The 16,680-nt window shown below is 49.8% G+C and overlaps 2 protein-coding genes and 1 pseudogene across 6 annotated transcripts; all 3 read left to right on the forward strand.

Moving 5' to 3' along the window:
* The first annotated feature begins 765 nt into the window (after positions 1-765).
* LOC123098754 (protein FAR1-RELATED SEQUENCE 5-like) lies at positions 766-6,105 on the forward strand (annotated as a pseudogene).
* Positions 6,106-6,406: 301 nt separating this feature from the next.
* Positions 6,407-7,143, forward strand: LOC123100395 (uncharacterized). The gene is made up of 2 exons (XM_044522332.1): positions 6,407-6,646; positions 6,793-7,143. Exons 1-2 carry the CDS (start codon positions 6,488-6,490, stop codon positions 6,976-6,978), a joined length of 345 nt encoding a protein of 114 aa, XP_044378267.1. The 5' UTR covers positions 6,407-6,487; the 3' UTR covers positions 6,979-7,143.
* A 293-nt stretch (positions 7,144-7,436) lies between these two features.
* Positions 7,437-15,983, forward strand: LOC123098755 (uncharacterized). 5 transcript variants are annotated; one of them, XR_006447963.1, is made up of 15 exons: positions 7,441-7,811; positions 7,937-8,768; positions 8,896-9,048; positions 9,179-9,322; positions 9,423-9,657; positions 13,460-13,538; positions 13,633-13,716; positions 13,813-13,971; positions 14,083-14,244; positions 14,389-14,580; positions 14,691-14,859; positions 14,951-15,040; positions 15,150-15,397; positions 15,479-15,554; positions 15,638-15,983. XR_006447963.1 is itself a non-coding variant. In XM_044520826.1 (11 exons), the coding sequence occupies exons 6-10, from the start codon at positions 14,552-14,554 to the stop codon at positions 15,531-15,533; spliced, it is 591 nt and encodes a 196-aa protein (XP_044376761.1). In that variant the 5' UTR covers positions 9,600-9,657; positions 13,460-13,538; positions 13,633-13,716; positions 13,813-13,971; positions 14,083-14,244; positions 14,389-14,551; the 3' UTR covers positions 15,534-15,554; positions 15,638-15,976. The 5 variants fall into 5 exon arrangements, 3 of the variants coding, with proteins under 3 accessions (XP_044376760.1, XP_044376758.1, XP_044376761.1); XR_006447964.1 differs by having other exon boundaries at positions 14,140-14,244; XM_044520826.1 differs by lacking the exons at positions 7,441-7,811; positions 7,937-8,768; positions 8,896-9,048; positions 9,179-9,322 and having other exon boundaries at positions 9,600-9,657; positions 15,638-15,976.
* Positions 15,984-16,680: the final 697 nt, after the last annotated feature.

A 16,680-nucleotide genomic window follows, 5' to 3' on the forward strand; every position in this document is an offset into this window, starting at 1 on the left:
ATTAGGTGGTTCAAGTTAGGGATATAAATGCAAATGGCCCAAAAAATTAGTAATTCAACAAAAAGTCAAAAATTCCTGAAAATATTTTTGAAATAAACTTGACCTTCTATTGTACTCGTGAGAAATAAAATCCACAAAAAATATCCTTCTGACTTTTTTTTCAAAAAAGATAAATTTTTGGCTAAAATAGTGTGAATAGTGACCTATAATAGCAAATAAATTTTGTCTTTTTCGCTGTGAGGTCAACTTTTGTTTTTTTTTTCGTCGACATTTATATATCAGTGCAAAAGTAAGTCAAGTGTTTTGTCAAAATAGTTCTTACCTATTTTGACTTCTTATTAAAATATTAAAAAAGACTCATATAGGGTGCATATACAACCAGAAGCCAAAGTGTATTTCCTCTATATATCGGCCCTATCTTCCCATGTAAGTACAGTAGCACTAAGATAGGGACCTGGACGTGGCCGTGCCGAGCCTCGACAGGCTAACATGGGACGGGAGAGGCGAGAGAGGACGAACTGGACGCAGCGGCAGCTGCACGCAGCTATCCGGCCGGTCGCGCACGGCGTGGTGATGCGTGATGTCTGATTAACAAAATGGGTAAAGTGGAGATACAACGCGTGATACATGCAATACCCTGCCGCACGTCGGTGTCGTGGGGTCGGGCCGTGGTACTCATCCGTCAGAGAAAAGTGGGCGTGCTGTGCAGGACGTACCATGTGGGGGCGTTGGTTTCCTGTACCGCGGGGCCGGCGACCCGGACTACTGGACTGGTGGCGACAAGGATTAGGTGCATGTGCTTCTTCTCGCACGAGTCCATTTCCCGTTCATTGCTGGGAGACGAACAAGGTGAGCCGCGACAGCAGCCGGTGTGCTTCCTCCTCCCCCTGGATCTGCTCATGCCGTTCCCCGGAGCGACTACCTCGGCGGCGTTGGCCTCTGGATTAGTGAATCCCTCCATATCTAGTTGTTATTGGTCAAAATATAGATCTAACGAGCTCGCCCCGGTCCCCGGTGCTGCAGATCTATCTTGGCTGCTAGGGGTGCAGGTGCGCACGACGCGCCGTGCGTTATGGGCGGCGGCGCCGATGTTGTGCCCAATTCGGCCATTGGCTCGTCGGATCCGGCCGTCGGCCCGGTCTCGCCGGACGTGCCTAAGTTGGATCAAGGGGTGGGCTTGGCTGATGGCAAATTTTCTGGGGAATCCTGCAAGACCTTCAGCTCTGGAGGCGGGGATGTGGCGTCGGGATTAGCGACTCCAGCCGGTGTCTCGCACAACTCCGTCCAGTCCAGCGGCTGCAGTGGCCCGACGGATTCGTGCATGACATTTAGTTCAGGGGGCGTGGTCCAGCCGTCGGGATTGGCGACTCCAGCCGTCGTCTCGCACAACTCCGTCCAGTCCAGCGGCAGCAATGGCGCGGCGGATTCATGCACGACATTCAGTTCTGGAGGCATGGTCCTGACGTCGGCATGGGTCGGCGACGGGACGCCGGACGTCGTCTCGAGCTGCGCCGTGCAGTCCGCACGTCACAGCGGCCCAGCTTCGGCGAACACCACCATCCGCGTAGGCTGGAAGCGCAGGTACATACCAATTTTGCTGTCGCCTGGGGCAAATGTGTATTTCCTTGATAGCATTCATACGAGCTGATGAGAGGAAGTTTCATTAGTTTAGGCGAATTGGGTATAAAAAAATGGTGGTCGATCATCCCTTGCTGAAAAGTTCTTACTGCTTTCCCTTAATCCCTACCCGTTCGTTCGATTTTGGTGAAAATTATCGTTGCCACTGCAAAAAAAACCAGTTTATGTCCCGTCGACATAGAATGATTGAATTGCTGCTGCTGGGGACTAGTTGACTTGTATGGTTAGGTTACTTTGTCCAAAATTTTCAGTCTGTAAGCTCACTATCCATTGGCATGCTGTCATTATTTAGTGTTCAAACAAATGCAAGTGGGATGGTGTGCTTAGTGCAATCCAATCCGTAGAAGTTTGCTGACTTTTTCTTTCACCAGTCTGAATGTATGGTATGGGGGAGAAAAAAGTCTGATCGTAACTAGTTTGGTTGTGCTTTTCAAAATGTCAATGTCAATGGTACTTGTAGAAACAGACGCCGGGGTTCCGGTCTGTCGCGGAGACAAACCATCTCGTCCTTGTCCCGGCGCACCGCGGGCACAGGATCAATGGCAGCGATGGCGGGGGGGCGCGGAGACGACGCGCAGAAGATGAGTTCTGGGGCATCGCGCCCCGGCGGCGCTAGCTGTGCTTGTAGGCTAGTTCGAACGAGAAAGCCCAAAAAGATCGGTACTGCGACAACGACTGGTGCATGGGCATTAAATACGTGCATATGTGGTAAAGTGTTTACGTTATACAGTGTTCGTCGCAACAGTAATATTGTGTACTTCATTCTGCGCGTGCACAGTGCTCCGCAGGTGTGCGCCAGACGTCTGTCAGTGCCCGGTACATCAAATACAGCAAAAACGAACCAGAACGCCCGCTCTCGCCGCTATATACGCCAAGTAGCACATGCAGCTGATCCAAAACCCGGTTTACGTCCCGTCGACATAGAATGATTGAATTGTTGCTGCTGGGGACTAGTTGACTTGTATGGTTAGGTTACTTTGTCCATAATTTTCAGTCCGTAAGCTCACTATCCATTGGCATGCTGTCATTATTTAGTGTTCAAACAAATGCAAGTGGGATGGTGTGCTTAGTGCAATCCAATCCGTAGAAGTTTGCTGACTTTTTCTTTCACCAGTCTGAATGTATGATATGGGGGAGAAAAAAGTCTGAATCAATCCTGCCGGAAAAGGGTCCTAGAATCGATTTTGTAATTATGAAATCGTGTTGCAGCAGTTTGGGCTCTTTTAAATCGTGCTTTTCGTCGTAATTAGTTTTCGTAACTAATTTGGTTGTGCTTTTCAAAATGCAGGCCAAGAGGTCCTAGTGCTCCAGACGAGAGGGCTGTAGTAGCTGATCGTGTGCCGCCACTGGAAGCTGCTATTCGAGGGTTCGCAGATAGGGGGACTGAGGTGGTCGTGAACCCGGTGCTTGGCACTATTTTTGATTCGCTGGCAGAGGCGTATGAATTCTACAATCTATATTCATGGGAGGTTGGCTTTGGGATTCGCTACGGCAAGAGCAGTCAAAATGTCAATGGGACGAAGTGTATGCAAGAGATTGTGTGCGGCTACGCTGTAAGCCCCCTGCTTTGCTTCTTAATTGTGTTTCGTGTGCGTGCGTGCCTTGTTCTATGCAAATATGATCTGACGCATCTTTGGCTGTTGACTGCTTTGAAAAAGAATCTCAGGGCAAACCAGAAAGGGAGAACAGCTCGTCAATGAGGAGCAATTGCGCCGCCATGCTTCGGTTGCACCGGACAGATGATGGTGGGTGGTATGTATCTGAAAATCGCGCCTCCCACAACCATGAAATGCTACGGACTTGTGCTGAGAAGCTGCATTGGCCATCATACCGGCACATTGACACATACACAAGAGATCTTGTGAAACAGTTGCGCCAGAACAATGTAAATCTGGGGAAGGTATACACCATCATTGGGAGCCTGTTTGGGCGGATGGAGAACGTCCCGTTCACAAAGAGGTGCCTTAGGACTTTCTGTGGGAAGCTTAGCAAGGAGCAGGAGGATGATGATGTGCGGAAGACCATGGATGCATTCTCTGAGCTGGGGTCAAATGATCTGGAGTTTTCATATGTTGTTGAGGTTGATAAGGAAAGCAAGATAAAAACCCTGTTGTGGACCAATGATAGAAGTAAGATGCAGTACCACAATTTCGGGGATGTCATAACGTTCGATACTACATACAAGACAAATCTATACGACATGCCTTTTGGGCTGTTCGTGGGGGTGAACAATCACTGCCAGAGTATCATCATGGGTGGGGTAATGATGAGAGAGGAAACGATCGAGAGTTTCAAATGGGTATTCATCGAATTCATCAGGCTGGTGGGTGGCAAACCTCCGAAAACGATACTAACAGGTTTGTTTGCTGCCCTAAAAAACATAGCACCATGGCTGTGTGTGTAGTTGGTAATCCTTTTTTTCATTATATGTTACACACCTGACCATTTTTTTCTGCTTGCAGATCAAGCGCGCGCGATGGAGGTGGCTATACAACAAACGATGCCGGATACTACACATCGCTGGTGCAAGTGGCATGTGCTAAGGAAGGCGAAGGAGCACCTTGGGCCGCATTACACGAAAAGCAGTGATTTCAGGGCTGCGCTGCACAAGGTTGTCAATGAGATGCTCACTGTGGACGAGTTTGAAGCAGCTTGGGCTGAGCTGCTAGACAAATACAAGCTCCACAACAACACGTTCCTGATCCAGATTTTCGAGGTTCGCCACAAGTGGGCGAAGCCTTATTTTAGTGGGAAATTCTGTGCGAAGCAAACCAGTACGCAAAGAAGCGAGAGTGCAAACCATTTGTTGAAGGGCTACATCCCGCCTGCATGCCCCATGAACCTTTTTGTGAAGCAATATAGCAAACCGCAGTTCGACCGAGAAGCCGAAGAAGGTTTCCAAGAGAAAAGAACGAGGCTGGTGGGTGCTAAGCTAAACTTTGTGCAACCTACAACCAGATACATCATATTTTCCTGATTTCCATTCCTGCTGACATTTTTTTGTTTCTGTATTTTAATAGGGCGGGATAGTTCTCCGATACAACTACCCTTTGGAGGAGCATGCAAGCCAGGTATATACACGGATGATGTACGAAATGTTCGGCCAGGCTTTGTATCGGTCTGGTCGGTATGATGTTGAAGAAGTTGAGTGAGGCATCAGCTACAACGTTCGGCACCTCGAAGCTGAGAAGCGAGAGAAGTGGTGCCGCGAAATGCATGTTGTCCGTGTCCATGATGGCGGCGCTAGTTTTTCGTGCGAATGTGGGCTCTTCGAGCACATGGGGATGCTTTGTTGCCATGCTATCAAGGTAATTACTACCGGCCCCCTTCATGTTAGAGAGACCTCACTAAAAACAGTTTCTTCACAATGATTTATCCAGACTTCTGTCTTCTGGACCTAATGTTATTTCCCCCCATGCATTGTAGTAGGTCCTAATTCATCTTGGGGTGCGAAAAATACCCAGTTTCCATGTCCTCAAGAGGTGGACAGTAGATGCCCGCGACAATTTGCCACTCCACCTCCTGCATTACCAAAAGGATCAAGGGCCTCCGCGGTTATCCTCCTACAGGCATACAGCACTACACCTGACCGCTCTCGAGTTTGTGCAGCTGGGGGATAGCAACGTGGATGCATTCGACAGAGCAATGGACATATTGATCGCAGGCAAGGCGGAATTGACTGTTTTGGCAGCGATCAAGGACGGCAAAAGTTTGGTGGACCAAACTCAAATTGGGGATTCAGCCAATCCAACTCAGGATATGGGAGCAGGTTACTCACACCCAGACGACATGTGTTCTCAGATGTTCATCTCAACCGAGTGTGGACTTAATTCTGTTTCAGGGGAAGCTGGCTCAAGCCTCTCACTGTCAACGTTGCTGCCGCCCGATAGGAAGAAGCAGAAGGGTAGGCCAACCACAACTAGGAACAAGCCTGGATATGAGGTCAAGGACGCGCGGTCGAGGTTTTGTACGGTCTGTAGGGAGATAGGGCACAAAAGCACGACGTGCCCCCGCAGGGGTGATCTTCCGAAGAAACCTTGCAAAATACCTACCTGCGGCAATTGCGGTGTAGCTGGGCACAAGAAAACAAGTTGTTTCAATGCAGTATTGCCATTCGTGAAAAGGCCTCGCGACGGGCCAGTTGAGTGATGTTCGGATCAACATCTGGTGCAGGTGGTTGAAACTTAAACCCGATCGGCCAAACTGATGTTGTGATCTGTTGCAGTTACCCATAATTTGAGTAGTTTGATTTCCCGCGGTTAGGCATAAATTGTGAATGTGATTTGTTTTTCCAATGAGTGTTGTGTGGCGCTGTAAGGAATGTAATTGGATTTTCATGCTGATAGACCTAGGTTGGCCGTGTGATATTGATTTTCCAATAAGTTATGTCATAATTGTGGTGGGGCTGTCAAAAGTGATGTAATCCCGTTAAGTTTAGTTTTCCGGCTTCGACCAGCCGCCTTGTGATTTTGAAAACGAGTTGATATGCTTGCTCGGTGTTGTACCATTTCCTTTCCTATTTGTGGAATCTTTTTCTGTCAATGCAAATCATGATACGTGCCTACTTTCCTGAGCAAGTGGCGATGGTAGCAGGTCGTCCTGTAGTACGGGTGCTATCAGGAATTGATGAGTCGATGAGGTGCAGCTCTGTGTACTGCGAGATTGGATTGGAGTGGCCCTCCGTTTTTTGAACATTTGAATTTGCTGTGGGGACTACGGGGGGTTGGTGTAAGTCGCCCATGTTCTATTTAAACACTTGCTTGCTGATGCTTGTAAGCAGCACACTGAGACGCAGCACGCTGGTCTTCCTCTCCCTCTAGTTTGCTCATCGTCCCCAGTCCAGCCCTGCATGGCGCCCCCTGCAGCTTTCTCCTCTCTGCTTGGTTTCGGCTGCCTGCTGCGCTCGCACGTCCGGTTCCAAAGGAGGGCGACGGCTGTGAGAACCCGTTGTTTGGTCAAGCGCCAACGTAGGAACGCGTCAGCGGCGGCCAGCCTGTCGCTCTCCAAGGTTGATAATTCTTTCGTTTCCTCTAAAAAATGCATTTGATCGAACTTTTTGCCCGTGTCCATTATGTTGGGCTTTTTTCCGAACATTTGCTCCTGTTGCGTGTAAATTTTCTTTTCCCTACTAACCGAAAATTTCCGTGTCGCCAGGTCACGGTGACTGGGTTTGTGTGCGAGCAGGTTGGGGAACACGACCCGCTGGTCAACACTGGCGGCTCGGTGCGTGCGCCGTGCTCTCATGACGGGGACGCTGCCTCCAGCACGTACGATGTATTCGCTGCCATTGAACAAGATTCGGGCGAGGCGAGAAGCTCTTGCTTGAATGCTCACATTTAGTAATGGAGTGCGCGAGCCGAGGAAAGCTCAATAAACATATGCCAACAATATGATTGTTTGCGTATGTGGGTGTGGTGTGTTATATCGTTCGTGGGTTTGTTTGGCGCTCAATGTATTTATCTTCTCGTATGGAATAAAAAAAATTGTGTCAACGTTATGCTTAAATGGATGGGAGACGGCCATGGTCTCCGCACGTGTATCTGTGTGCATTAACCAAAAATCACTCTGTGTCGGGGGTGCGGTACAGGGCCGATCAATGCGCGCGATGATCACACTTTACGGCATCTATTCTGCTCCCTGCAGCAGCTACACCACAGCTACGTCGCGTGCTGCGCGGCCCCTAGTGCTGATTGGACGTTATGGGCCAGGCTAGGTCCTTGCGTGCAGATGCGCCTCCACAAGCGAAGTAAAGTGGGATCAGCTGTTGTGCGTGCTCTCGTATGGACCTCGCCCTTCGTCGTGATTTTGTGTGCGTGGGGTGTAGCGGCGGCTTGCCAGTGGTGTGTGTTGGCTTGAGCTTTAGAAGCCTGCACACCTCTACCCTCGTGTATTAGTTGGAATTGCATTTATGTCCGTGAAAAAAAAGGTAAATATAGAGAATAATGTCACATTGGTGTGGTTGGGGCAGCTGGATTAATGCGCGGTTGCTGCAATGAGACAAGGAAATCGCTTCCTGTGCAGAGCAGGGCGAGCGATTAAAACACCGCCTCTCCGCGCTGCAGCTCAGTCACTCGCAAAAATCACTCTTCCTCTGCAGCGCTCTCCCCCTCACCCTCACCTAGCAGGCGGCGAGTTCTTGCTTCATCCCATCTGCGCAAGCCCAGCAATGCAAGGTATCGTTCGCCTCCCACCACCTGTATTTTGGTTTCTTCGTCAGCTCGTTATTCTCTTGGAGGTTTCTTGTTCGCTTTCAGTGAGCTTTGCGCGATTCTAAAACCCCACTCGGTTCAACTTGCAGTGCTTGCGTATGATGGGGCGTCTTGGGACGCGGTCGAATGGGGCCGCGATGGGCAGCAGCTCGAGCGCGGTCCCAAGTGCGAACACTTCGGCGCCCCAACCAACCCACGGTGGCCGGAGATGAGAATGCGAGCGGCGAATTTGATGCAGACTGCGGCAAGGTCCGGGTTATGAACTATCTATCCCCTAAGCTAGTCAATGCGGTCGTTGCTCGTCTCACTGATTCGCAAAAGAGGCTTTTCGCTGAGAAGGACTTTGGCGCCATGTTGTCCCTTCCGGGGCTGCTAAATATAGACCGTCAGTACATTTTCTGGAACGCAACTAGGATAGATCCAATTAGTAGAACCGTTCGTATGTGCGATGGCAGTTCCCGGCCAGTGGCGGCTAATGCTATAAGGGATGTGGTCGGTCTGGGTACGGGCGACAGGGAGATCCCCTTCCCGCATGAGCCTGGCTGTGTCGATCGTGATGTCTTGAGGGATGTGTGTGCCGGTCTGGGTCTAGATGCATCGGTAGATAGGATCACATTGAGAATGCTAGAGTCGGTGCTTGCTTCCCCAGGCGATCTAAGTGTTGAATCTGAGGCCAACAGGCAGTGTGCTGCGTTCGCTCTTCTCTGTACTGCTTGTTTGTTCAACCCTAAAGCAAACCGGAGGGAGGATCCAATAAGCCCTGAGGTGTTTGTTGCTGTGCGTTATCCATCAAAGATGTTTGAGTTTGACTGGTGTGGGTACATAAAAGTTGTAATAATGACTGGTGTGAGCAAAATGCGAGAAGATCTGGAAGCCGGTGCAACTATGGTGCACTTGCAAGGGTTCCTGATGGTGCCTCAGGTACCCAATCCATTCTGATTTGGTTCCTTCCGTTCATAAACGGTGGTGTGTCGTGGTCGCTATTGGGTTATTAGTTAACCAACTCTGCCAGTTCTGATATGTTGCTTTGTCTCCTAAATTGTCCCAGGTGATTGCATTTGATGCGATGGTTGCTGGGCGGGGTTTGCAACCTGGGCGTCACCGGATGACGGTGTATGACGTTGAGGACTTCCGCCTGCTTGCTGCTCTTGACTCTGATCTTATAAGCAATGGAGGGCACATGATGTACGGCAGAGCTAAGGTAATTGAAGTTTAACGGGGTGCTGAGGGCTTCCTTCTGTATGAAATGCATATAACCTATTCATTGTTATTGCGGTGCTTTATATATTGTAATAGTTATACTCATGCCCGTTTTGGTTTCCTCTTTGCAGATTAGGCCTGACGGTGCGCGGGATGCTGCTGGCAACTTAGCGGCCATGGACATGCCTTCTGCTACAGAAGCTGTCCCTGACCCAGGCGCCGGTCCGAGGGAGAAAATAGTTTTGTTGTCAAGTGTTCCCGGGTGGCAGGCAGAGGTATTGTAACTGTGTGGAAGCTCGTCTAAGATTCTGTCATTTTTCATTTCCGTTCCCCCTAGTGTGGTGACGTGTTCCTGGGGGTGCAATTTCCATGTAGGTGGTTGAGTATTTGAGCACCGTCATGCATGCACACATGTCCTCTGTTTGTGAGGAAAATATGAATTTGAGGAACCATCTTGAGTCTTGCATGACCAGTGTGCTCGCGATGATAGACAGTCGTAATGACAGCAATGTCAACTCGGTGAATGAGATGCTTGGCTGTGCGATTTCAAAAGTTGGTGATTTCCGGCAGAAAGTGGTTGGTGGTGAGGTTTGCTTCCTTAATACTAATGGTGAGTTTTGAGATACAAGAAAAATTAAAACTATGAGCATTTGATATCTTTCCTATTGAAGAAGTGGCTTGTCTAACGATTTCATTTCAGAAGCACACCTTGGTGTTCCACATGATGTTAAAGGGAAAGCCAACGTACCTGAGACAACTCTACAACATAAATAAGTCATACAAGCATCATAATACAAGCCATGGGCCTCGAGGGCTCGAATACAAGTGCTCGATCATAGACGGGTCAGCGGAAGCAACAATATCTGAGTACAGACATGAGTTAAACAATTTTGCCTTAAGAAGGCTAGCACAAATTGGGATACAGATCGAAAGAGGCGCAGGCCTCCTGCCTGGGATCCTCCTAAACTACTCCTGGTCGTCGTCAGCGGCCTGCACGTAGTAGTAGGCACCTCTAGTGTAGTAAGAGTCGTCGTCGACGGTGGCGTCTGGCTCCTGGGCTCCAGCATCTGGTTGCGACAACCAGGTAGAATGGAAAGGGGGAAAAGAGGGAGAAAAGTAACCGTGAGTACTCATCCAAAGTACTCGCAAGCAAGGATCTACACTACATATGCATGGGTATCTGTGTAAAGGGGCTATATCGGTGGACTGAACTGCAGAATGCCAGAATAAGAGGGGGATAGCTAGTCCTATCGAAGACTACGCTTCTGGCAGCCTCCATCTTGCAGCATGTAGAAGAGAGTAGATGGTAAGTTCACCAAGTAGCATCGTATAGCATAATCCTACCCGGCGATCCCCTCCTCGTCGCCTGTTAGAGAGTGATCACCGGGTTATATCTGGCACTTGGAAGGGTGTGTTTTATTAAGTATCCGGTTCTAGTTGTCATAAGGTCAAGGTACAACTCCGGGTCGTCCTTTTACCGAGGGACACGGCTATTCGAATAGATAATCTTCCCTGCAGGGGTGCACCACATAACCCAACACGCTCGATCCCATTTGGCCGGACACACTTTTCTGGGTCATGCCCGGCCGCGGAAGATCAACACGTCGCAGCCCCACCTAGGCTCAACAGAGAGGTCAACACGCCGGTCTAAATCCTATGCGCGCAGGGGTCTGGGCCCATCGCCCATTGCACACCTGCACGTTGCGTACGTGGCCGGAAGTAGACCTAGCCTAGCAGGCGTTCCAGTCCAATCCGGCGCGCGCCGCTCCGTCGCTGACGTCAAGAAGAGCTTCGGCTGATACCACGACGTCGAGTGCCCATAACTGTTCCCGCGTAGTTGGTTAGTGCGTATAGACCAAATGGCCAGACTCAGATCAAATACCAAGATCTCGTTAAGCGTGTTAAGTATCCTCGAACGCCGACCAGGGCCAGGCCCACCTCCCTCCTAGGTGGTCTCAACCTGCCCTGTCGCTCCGCCATAAAGTAACAGTCGGGGACCGTCAGGAACCCAGGCCCACCTCTACCAGGATGGAGCCACCTATCCTTTCAGCCCCCTCATCAGAATCACTTGCGGGTACTCAACGAGCCGACCCGACTTTAGTCACCACATGTGTCATGTATATAAAGTATATAGTATATACCCGTGATCACCTCCCGAAGTGATCACGGCCCAGTAGTATAGCATGGTAGACGGACAAGAGTGTAGGGCCACTGATGGAACACTAGCATCCTATACTAAGCAGTAGGATAGCAGGTAAGGGTAACAACTGTAGCAACAATGACAGGCTATGCATCAGTATAGGATTAACCGAAAGCAGTAACATGCTACACTACTCTAATGCAAGCAGTATTGAGAAGGAATAGGCGATATCTGGTGATCAGAGGGCTTGCCTGGTTGCTCAGACAAGGAGGGGTCGTCGGTGACGTAGTCGACCACAGGGGCGTCAACATCGTCACGGGGTCTACCGAAGAGAAGAGGGGGAAGAAACAGTAAATACATAGAAAGCAAGTGCATAACAGGACAACAAGCAGAGCTAGACGTGTTCTAACGCGATATGAGGTGATACCGGTGAAGGGGGGAAACATCCGGGAAAATATCCCCGGTGTTTCGCATTTTCGGACAGTTGAACTGGAGGGGGGAATTTGCGTGTTTGCTATGCTAGGGATGTGTGGCAGACGAACGGGCTGCGTATCCGAATTCGTCTCGTCGTTCTGAGCAACTTTCATATACAAAATATTTTCATCCGAGTTACGGATTATTTTATATGATTTTCTAAAGATTTGTTCATTTTCTGATTTTAATTATTTATTTAAATCCAACATTATCCAGAATAGTGCGCGCTGATGTCAGCATGACATCAGCAGTCAATCAGGGGAGTTGACTGGTCAACTGACGTGTGGGTCCCGTTCGTCATTGACTGTTTAGTCTAATTAGGGTTTAACTAATCTAATTACTATTTAATTAAACTAACTAGTTAATTAGATTAATTAAATAGGATTAATTAACTTAATTAATTATTTTAATTATTATTTATTTATTTATTTATTTTATTAATATTATTTTTAACTCTGTTTTTTTAACGTTCTAGGGGTGGGCCCCATATGTCATAGGGCAAGGGGGGCACTGGCCCAGTGGTAAGTGGCCCTGGCCATAGCGGGCACGGGCGCGCGGGCGCTAGCCCGACTGGGCACTGGCCCAGGCCAACACGGGGTGGGGGTTGCGTTCGGCGCCGGCGAGGCACGACCGGCCAGAGTGGTGCAGGGCGGCGGAGGGAGTGGAGCAGGCGCAGGGGAGCAGAACTCCGGGCGCGGCCACGGGAGGTCGCGGGCGCGACGGGCGCCAGCCCGAACGGGCGCTAGGACCCGGTTGGGCGAGGGAGGCCGCTCGAGGGGGCGAGCAGGGGCGGCGTGCCTGGCGGGGCAAGGCGTGGGCCATGCGAGGCCATGGTGAGGCGCCATGGCGCGGTTGCGGGCGCACCTGTGCGGGGCCAAGCCCGTGCGCGTGCGGTGCGGGGCGCAGGTCGCGGCCACGGCGCGGTTGGCGCGTGCAGCGGCAAGGCGACGGGCGAGCCGGCGCGGTGATGCCCGCGCGGGGACAAAGGGGAGAGGGGAGGTCAGCACAGGACGAGGAGATGCGACGCGACAGAGAGAGGAGGGGAGGTCGGAGCTCACGACGGGGGTAGGGATTATGGCAGCGTGCTCGAGGAGGACGGGGACGACGGCGAGGTCGAGGCGGTGGTGCAGCTGCGGGGCGGCGTGGATCGGCGACGGGTCGAGGCCGCGGCTTCCGGCGGGTTGGTGACGAAACTCCGCGGCGTCGGGGGCATTCGCACGCGGGAGGGCGTCCCGACGAGGGGGCCCCGGCGTAGTGGCCGCGGGGATCGATTGCGGCGTCGGGCCGATGGGATCGTGGGGTTTTGCCCCGATCCAGATCGGGCAGAGGAGGGAGAGAGAGGAGTGCAAGGGGGAAATGGGGATCGGGCTAGGGTTCGGTGCCCCCAGGGGGTTATAGGCCAGGGGAGGTTTTCTTTTTATTTCTGTTTTATTTTTCCTTTTGTCTTTTCTGTTTGCTTTTATTTCTTTAATACTTTATAGTTTTACAAAAATAAAACCCACACCTAAAATGGAGTTACAATTCCAACTACTCTCTTAAAAAGTTTTACGCCTGAACAAAATAGTTTAATATTTTATAAAATTCAAAAGGCATTTATTTAATTGTTTTAGCTACTGTTTTATTCATTTTAGTTTACTTAAACATTTTATAAAAGTGTGGTTTCTCGACAATAATTACCTATGCATTATTTTCCACCAACCGAACATTTTAGTTTTAATATTTGAAAACTTTTGTTGTTTGTCTTTATTTTAAATTTGAATTTGAATCGTTTTTTCAACCATCGCGAGATTAACTACAGTGACAGCGGTGACATGGCATCATTAGGAGAGGGTTACTGTAGCTTAATTATCAGGGCGTCACAGTACCTCAAGCAGCAGGTGTGTACATGTTTGGCTTGTAACTTGGTGTATTGGGTAACTGTGTAACTTCCTTGAAAGGCGTCTAAAAAAACTGTTTTGTTCCTTCTCACAGGGCCATCAACTTCTAGGATGGTGAACCCAAGTATAAGGAAGCGGCTTGGCACGGATGTAATGACTTCCTTTGGGGCTGGCTCAGGTTGGTGGCTTATTTCTTGCCTCAGTACTTGACTACTCCATTGGAGTGAGAAGTGTTCAGTTGGAAGATGAACTAATTATTTGGTGTGTGTTGTAGCTTTCGTGCAGACTGGTGTTGGTGGTTTTGGGTCCGGCGATCAAATTGGTGTGATTCCTAATGCAAGAACGCTTTTTGGGCCGTTCCCCAGCCCAGATAGCCTTGACTTGAATCGCCGCATCTCTTTGAGGGAGGCTTGTTCCACAAGCAACGGAAATGGTAATCTTTCTATGGGCAAAGTTTTGTGAGGTTGTGTGTGGGGCGATCGTGCAAATGCCTGTTGTTGGAAAACAATTCGGTTTATGCATCATGGTCTCTGTTTATTTGTAGGTAATGTGGCTAGGCGTCTTGATCTGAATATGACAAATGATGTTCGGAATTTCATAGATGGGACACCGTTTGTTGGGCCAATGAACCCTGTCGGGGTGGACACGAACTTGACGATTGGTCCCTCGCCTGCCAGATCACCTACTGCTGATTTGCGTTCCCGCCGTACATGCCCCCCTCCACTATGTATCTATCAATGTAGTTCTGCATAGTGTTTTCATGCTGGGTGGACTGTTGGAACCCATTGAATTGTTTTCCTGACTCTCTATGTTGATATCACCTCTTTATGTCCGCTTTTGGTGTGCCCAGCACTATCGCAAAGCAACTTGCTTGGGTGGTTTGCAGTAGCCCCCCTCCCCCCCCCAAGTAAGCGCACAAGGATGACAACTGACTATTCAATTGCAAACCCGATTGGAGTGGCTGTCTCTGAGATGGAGGGCAGGAGAAGAGACGATCGTTTCTAGCCAGGGCCATGGATTCATCATTCAATGATTTATATAGGTTTGTGGACTCGTGACCGCTAGCTCTCTCCGATCATGTTGGTCAGCTGTTTATGTGGGACTGCTAGATTCCTCACTTACCATGCACTTTGCCTATTTGACCGTGTGCAGGCCGTGGTTCAAGCATGGGCGGCCGTACCTTATGCAGATGACTGGTGAAGAAGTGGTGGAAGAATTCCGCATAGAAAATCATCTTGCTCAGCAAGGACTGGAATCAATCCTGCGTTTGGGGCTCTGCCCCAGGGGATCAGGGAGACTCATCATTGGACCTGACTGGGCGGTAAGTTTGGTTGTAGTATAGTTTTACATGTTTGGTTTGCACCGCCGAGAATCACTGGTCCTGATATGGTGTGTCTTTTACAATTTTGCAGTTCAAAGTTGCATACACAGACTCATACTGGCTGAGGGAAGATGTCCGCTCAATGTTTAATCAGCTACCGCTTGGTGTGCCATTAGTTCTGGTTAGTGATCTGTTTATCATCTACCAAATTCTCATATGTGTTACATCAGTACTATAGTGTATGAAAAAGGTACAATGCTGGCTGTATGTCTAACTGGAATGAAAAACAGGGGCTGGTTGTGGTGTACCTGGACCAGGGGTGGAGTTTGTACGTCTTTGACATCCTGTGTAGAGTTCTCCATATCATTGATCCGAACATCTCCAAGCCTGGGAAAAGCAGGATGAAAGCAAAACACTTGCAGAATGTGGGTGAGCTACTTGATGCATTCGTGAAGTGTGGTGACATTTTCTGGGGGCAAGGGAAGGTGCCACATAATGGGTGGTCTTATTGTTTCCATGCTACAGGTGCCTATGAGAGGTGCGTTTTGCTTGCATCAGAAAAGAATGAATTTCAGTTCTGCTTTGTATGCTAATGTCGGGTAACCTCTATTTGTCGCAGCACGGACACGGCGATGCAGGTAGTCCACCACATCATCAACTTTGTGCCTGGGTAACACCCGCTGAACTTGACTGAGGTGTGTGTCTTCAATTTACCATATGGCTGGATTATGAATGTTTACGTATGAAGTTTCACTCATTCATATTTATGTGTGTGCAGGCTGCTTCGGTTGCTCTGAAGAAGAAGCTCCTTCGCGCTGTACTCACGATGGCGGGGAACACTGGGAGTCTGCCCCGACGTGTGGAAGCCTGAGTGCCTTCCAGAAGGCCTGGTTAGCCCCAACAAGAAGACCAGGCGCTTGCTTATACTTGCAAGCATGATGATTTTTGTTTCATTGTGGCTAAGTAATTCACACGAATTGCGAGGGAGCTTGTGTTGATTGGCTCGTCGTATGCCAGATATATGGAACGTATCAGCTATATATTTGGTAAAGATCGGTACTGCGACAACGACTGGTGCATGGGCCTTAGATACGTGCATATGTGGTAAAGTGTTTACGTTATACAGTGTTCGTCGCAACGATAATATTGCGTACTTCATTCTGCGCGTGCACAGTGCTCCACAGGTGCGCCAGACGTCTGTCAGTGCCCGGTACATCAAATACAGCAAATACGAAGCAGAACGCCCGGTCTCGCCGCTATATACGCCAAGGAGCACATGCAGCTGATCCAAATCGCGAAGCAGTAGCAGCCGTGGATGCACTGCGTCCAGCTCTGCACTTCTCCGGAAGAGGCGCGGGACTTTTCTAAGCCATCGTCGGTCAGTCAGAGAGAGATAGAGAGATAGAGAGAGACAGGACAGCAGCGAGCGGCAGGGGCGGCCATATGCACGCCGGTGATCGTGGGCCCAACAAACGTCGCATTAGCAGAGAGTCCCAATGATTTTGTTTGCTCGCCGCTTGGAGCTTTGTTTACGCGGCCGACGTGTGGCGGCTCCTCCGTCGTGCGTCCGTCCGCCCGGAGACTTCTGTTTACAATTACACATGCATATGCATGGAGACAGATCAGTGCAGCGTTCGTGAGACCCACTCCGTGGTCATGACGCCCGGGCCACGTACCTAGTAGTAGTAGGAGTACGATATGGGAAATGATGATGGTGCTTTGGGGTAGTACTTGAGACGCGGGGCCCGACCGGCCGGGAGGTGTGGGAATGATGGGGAATTAACAAGATCTCGTAGTGCATGTCCTGATCAATCATCAGGG

Source organism: Triticum aestivum, chromosome 4D (assembly GCF_018294505.1).
Source record: "Triticum aestivum cultivar Chinese Spring chromosome 4D, IWGSC CS RefSeq v2.1, whole genome shotgun sequence".
NCBI lineage: Eukaryota > Viridiplantae > Streptophyta > Magnoliopsida > Poales > Poaceae > Triticum > Triticum aestivum.

Coding starts and splice junctions, on each gene's coding strand:
- LOC123100395 (XM_044522332.1), top strand. CDS start 6,488: ATGGCGCCCCCTGCAGCTTTCTCCTCTCTGCTTGGTTTCGGCTGCCTG. Junction 6,647..6,792: donor CCAGCCTGTCGCTCTCCAAG/GTTGATAATTCT, acceptor CCGTGTCGCCAG/GTCACGGTGACTGGGTTTGT.
- LOC123098755 (XM_044520823.1), top strand. CDS start 7,974: ATGGGGCCGCGATGGGCAGCAGCTCGAGCGCGGTCCCAAGTGCGAACA. Junction 8,769..8,895: donor GGTTCCTGATGGTGCCTCAG/GTACCCAATCCA, acceptor AAATTGTCCCAG/GTGATTGCATTTGATGCGAT. Junction 9,658..9,747: donor TTGCTTCCTTAATACTAATG/GTGAGTTTTGAG, acceptor ATTTCATTTCAG/AAGCACACCTTGGTGTTCCA.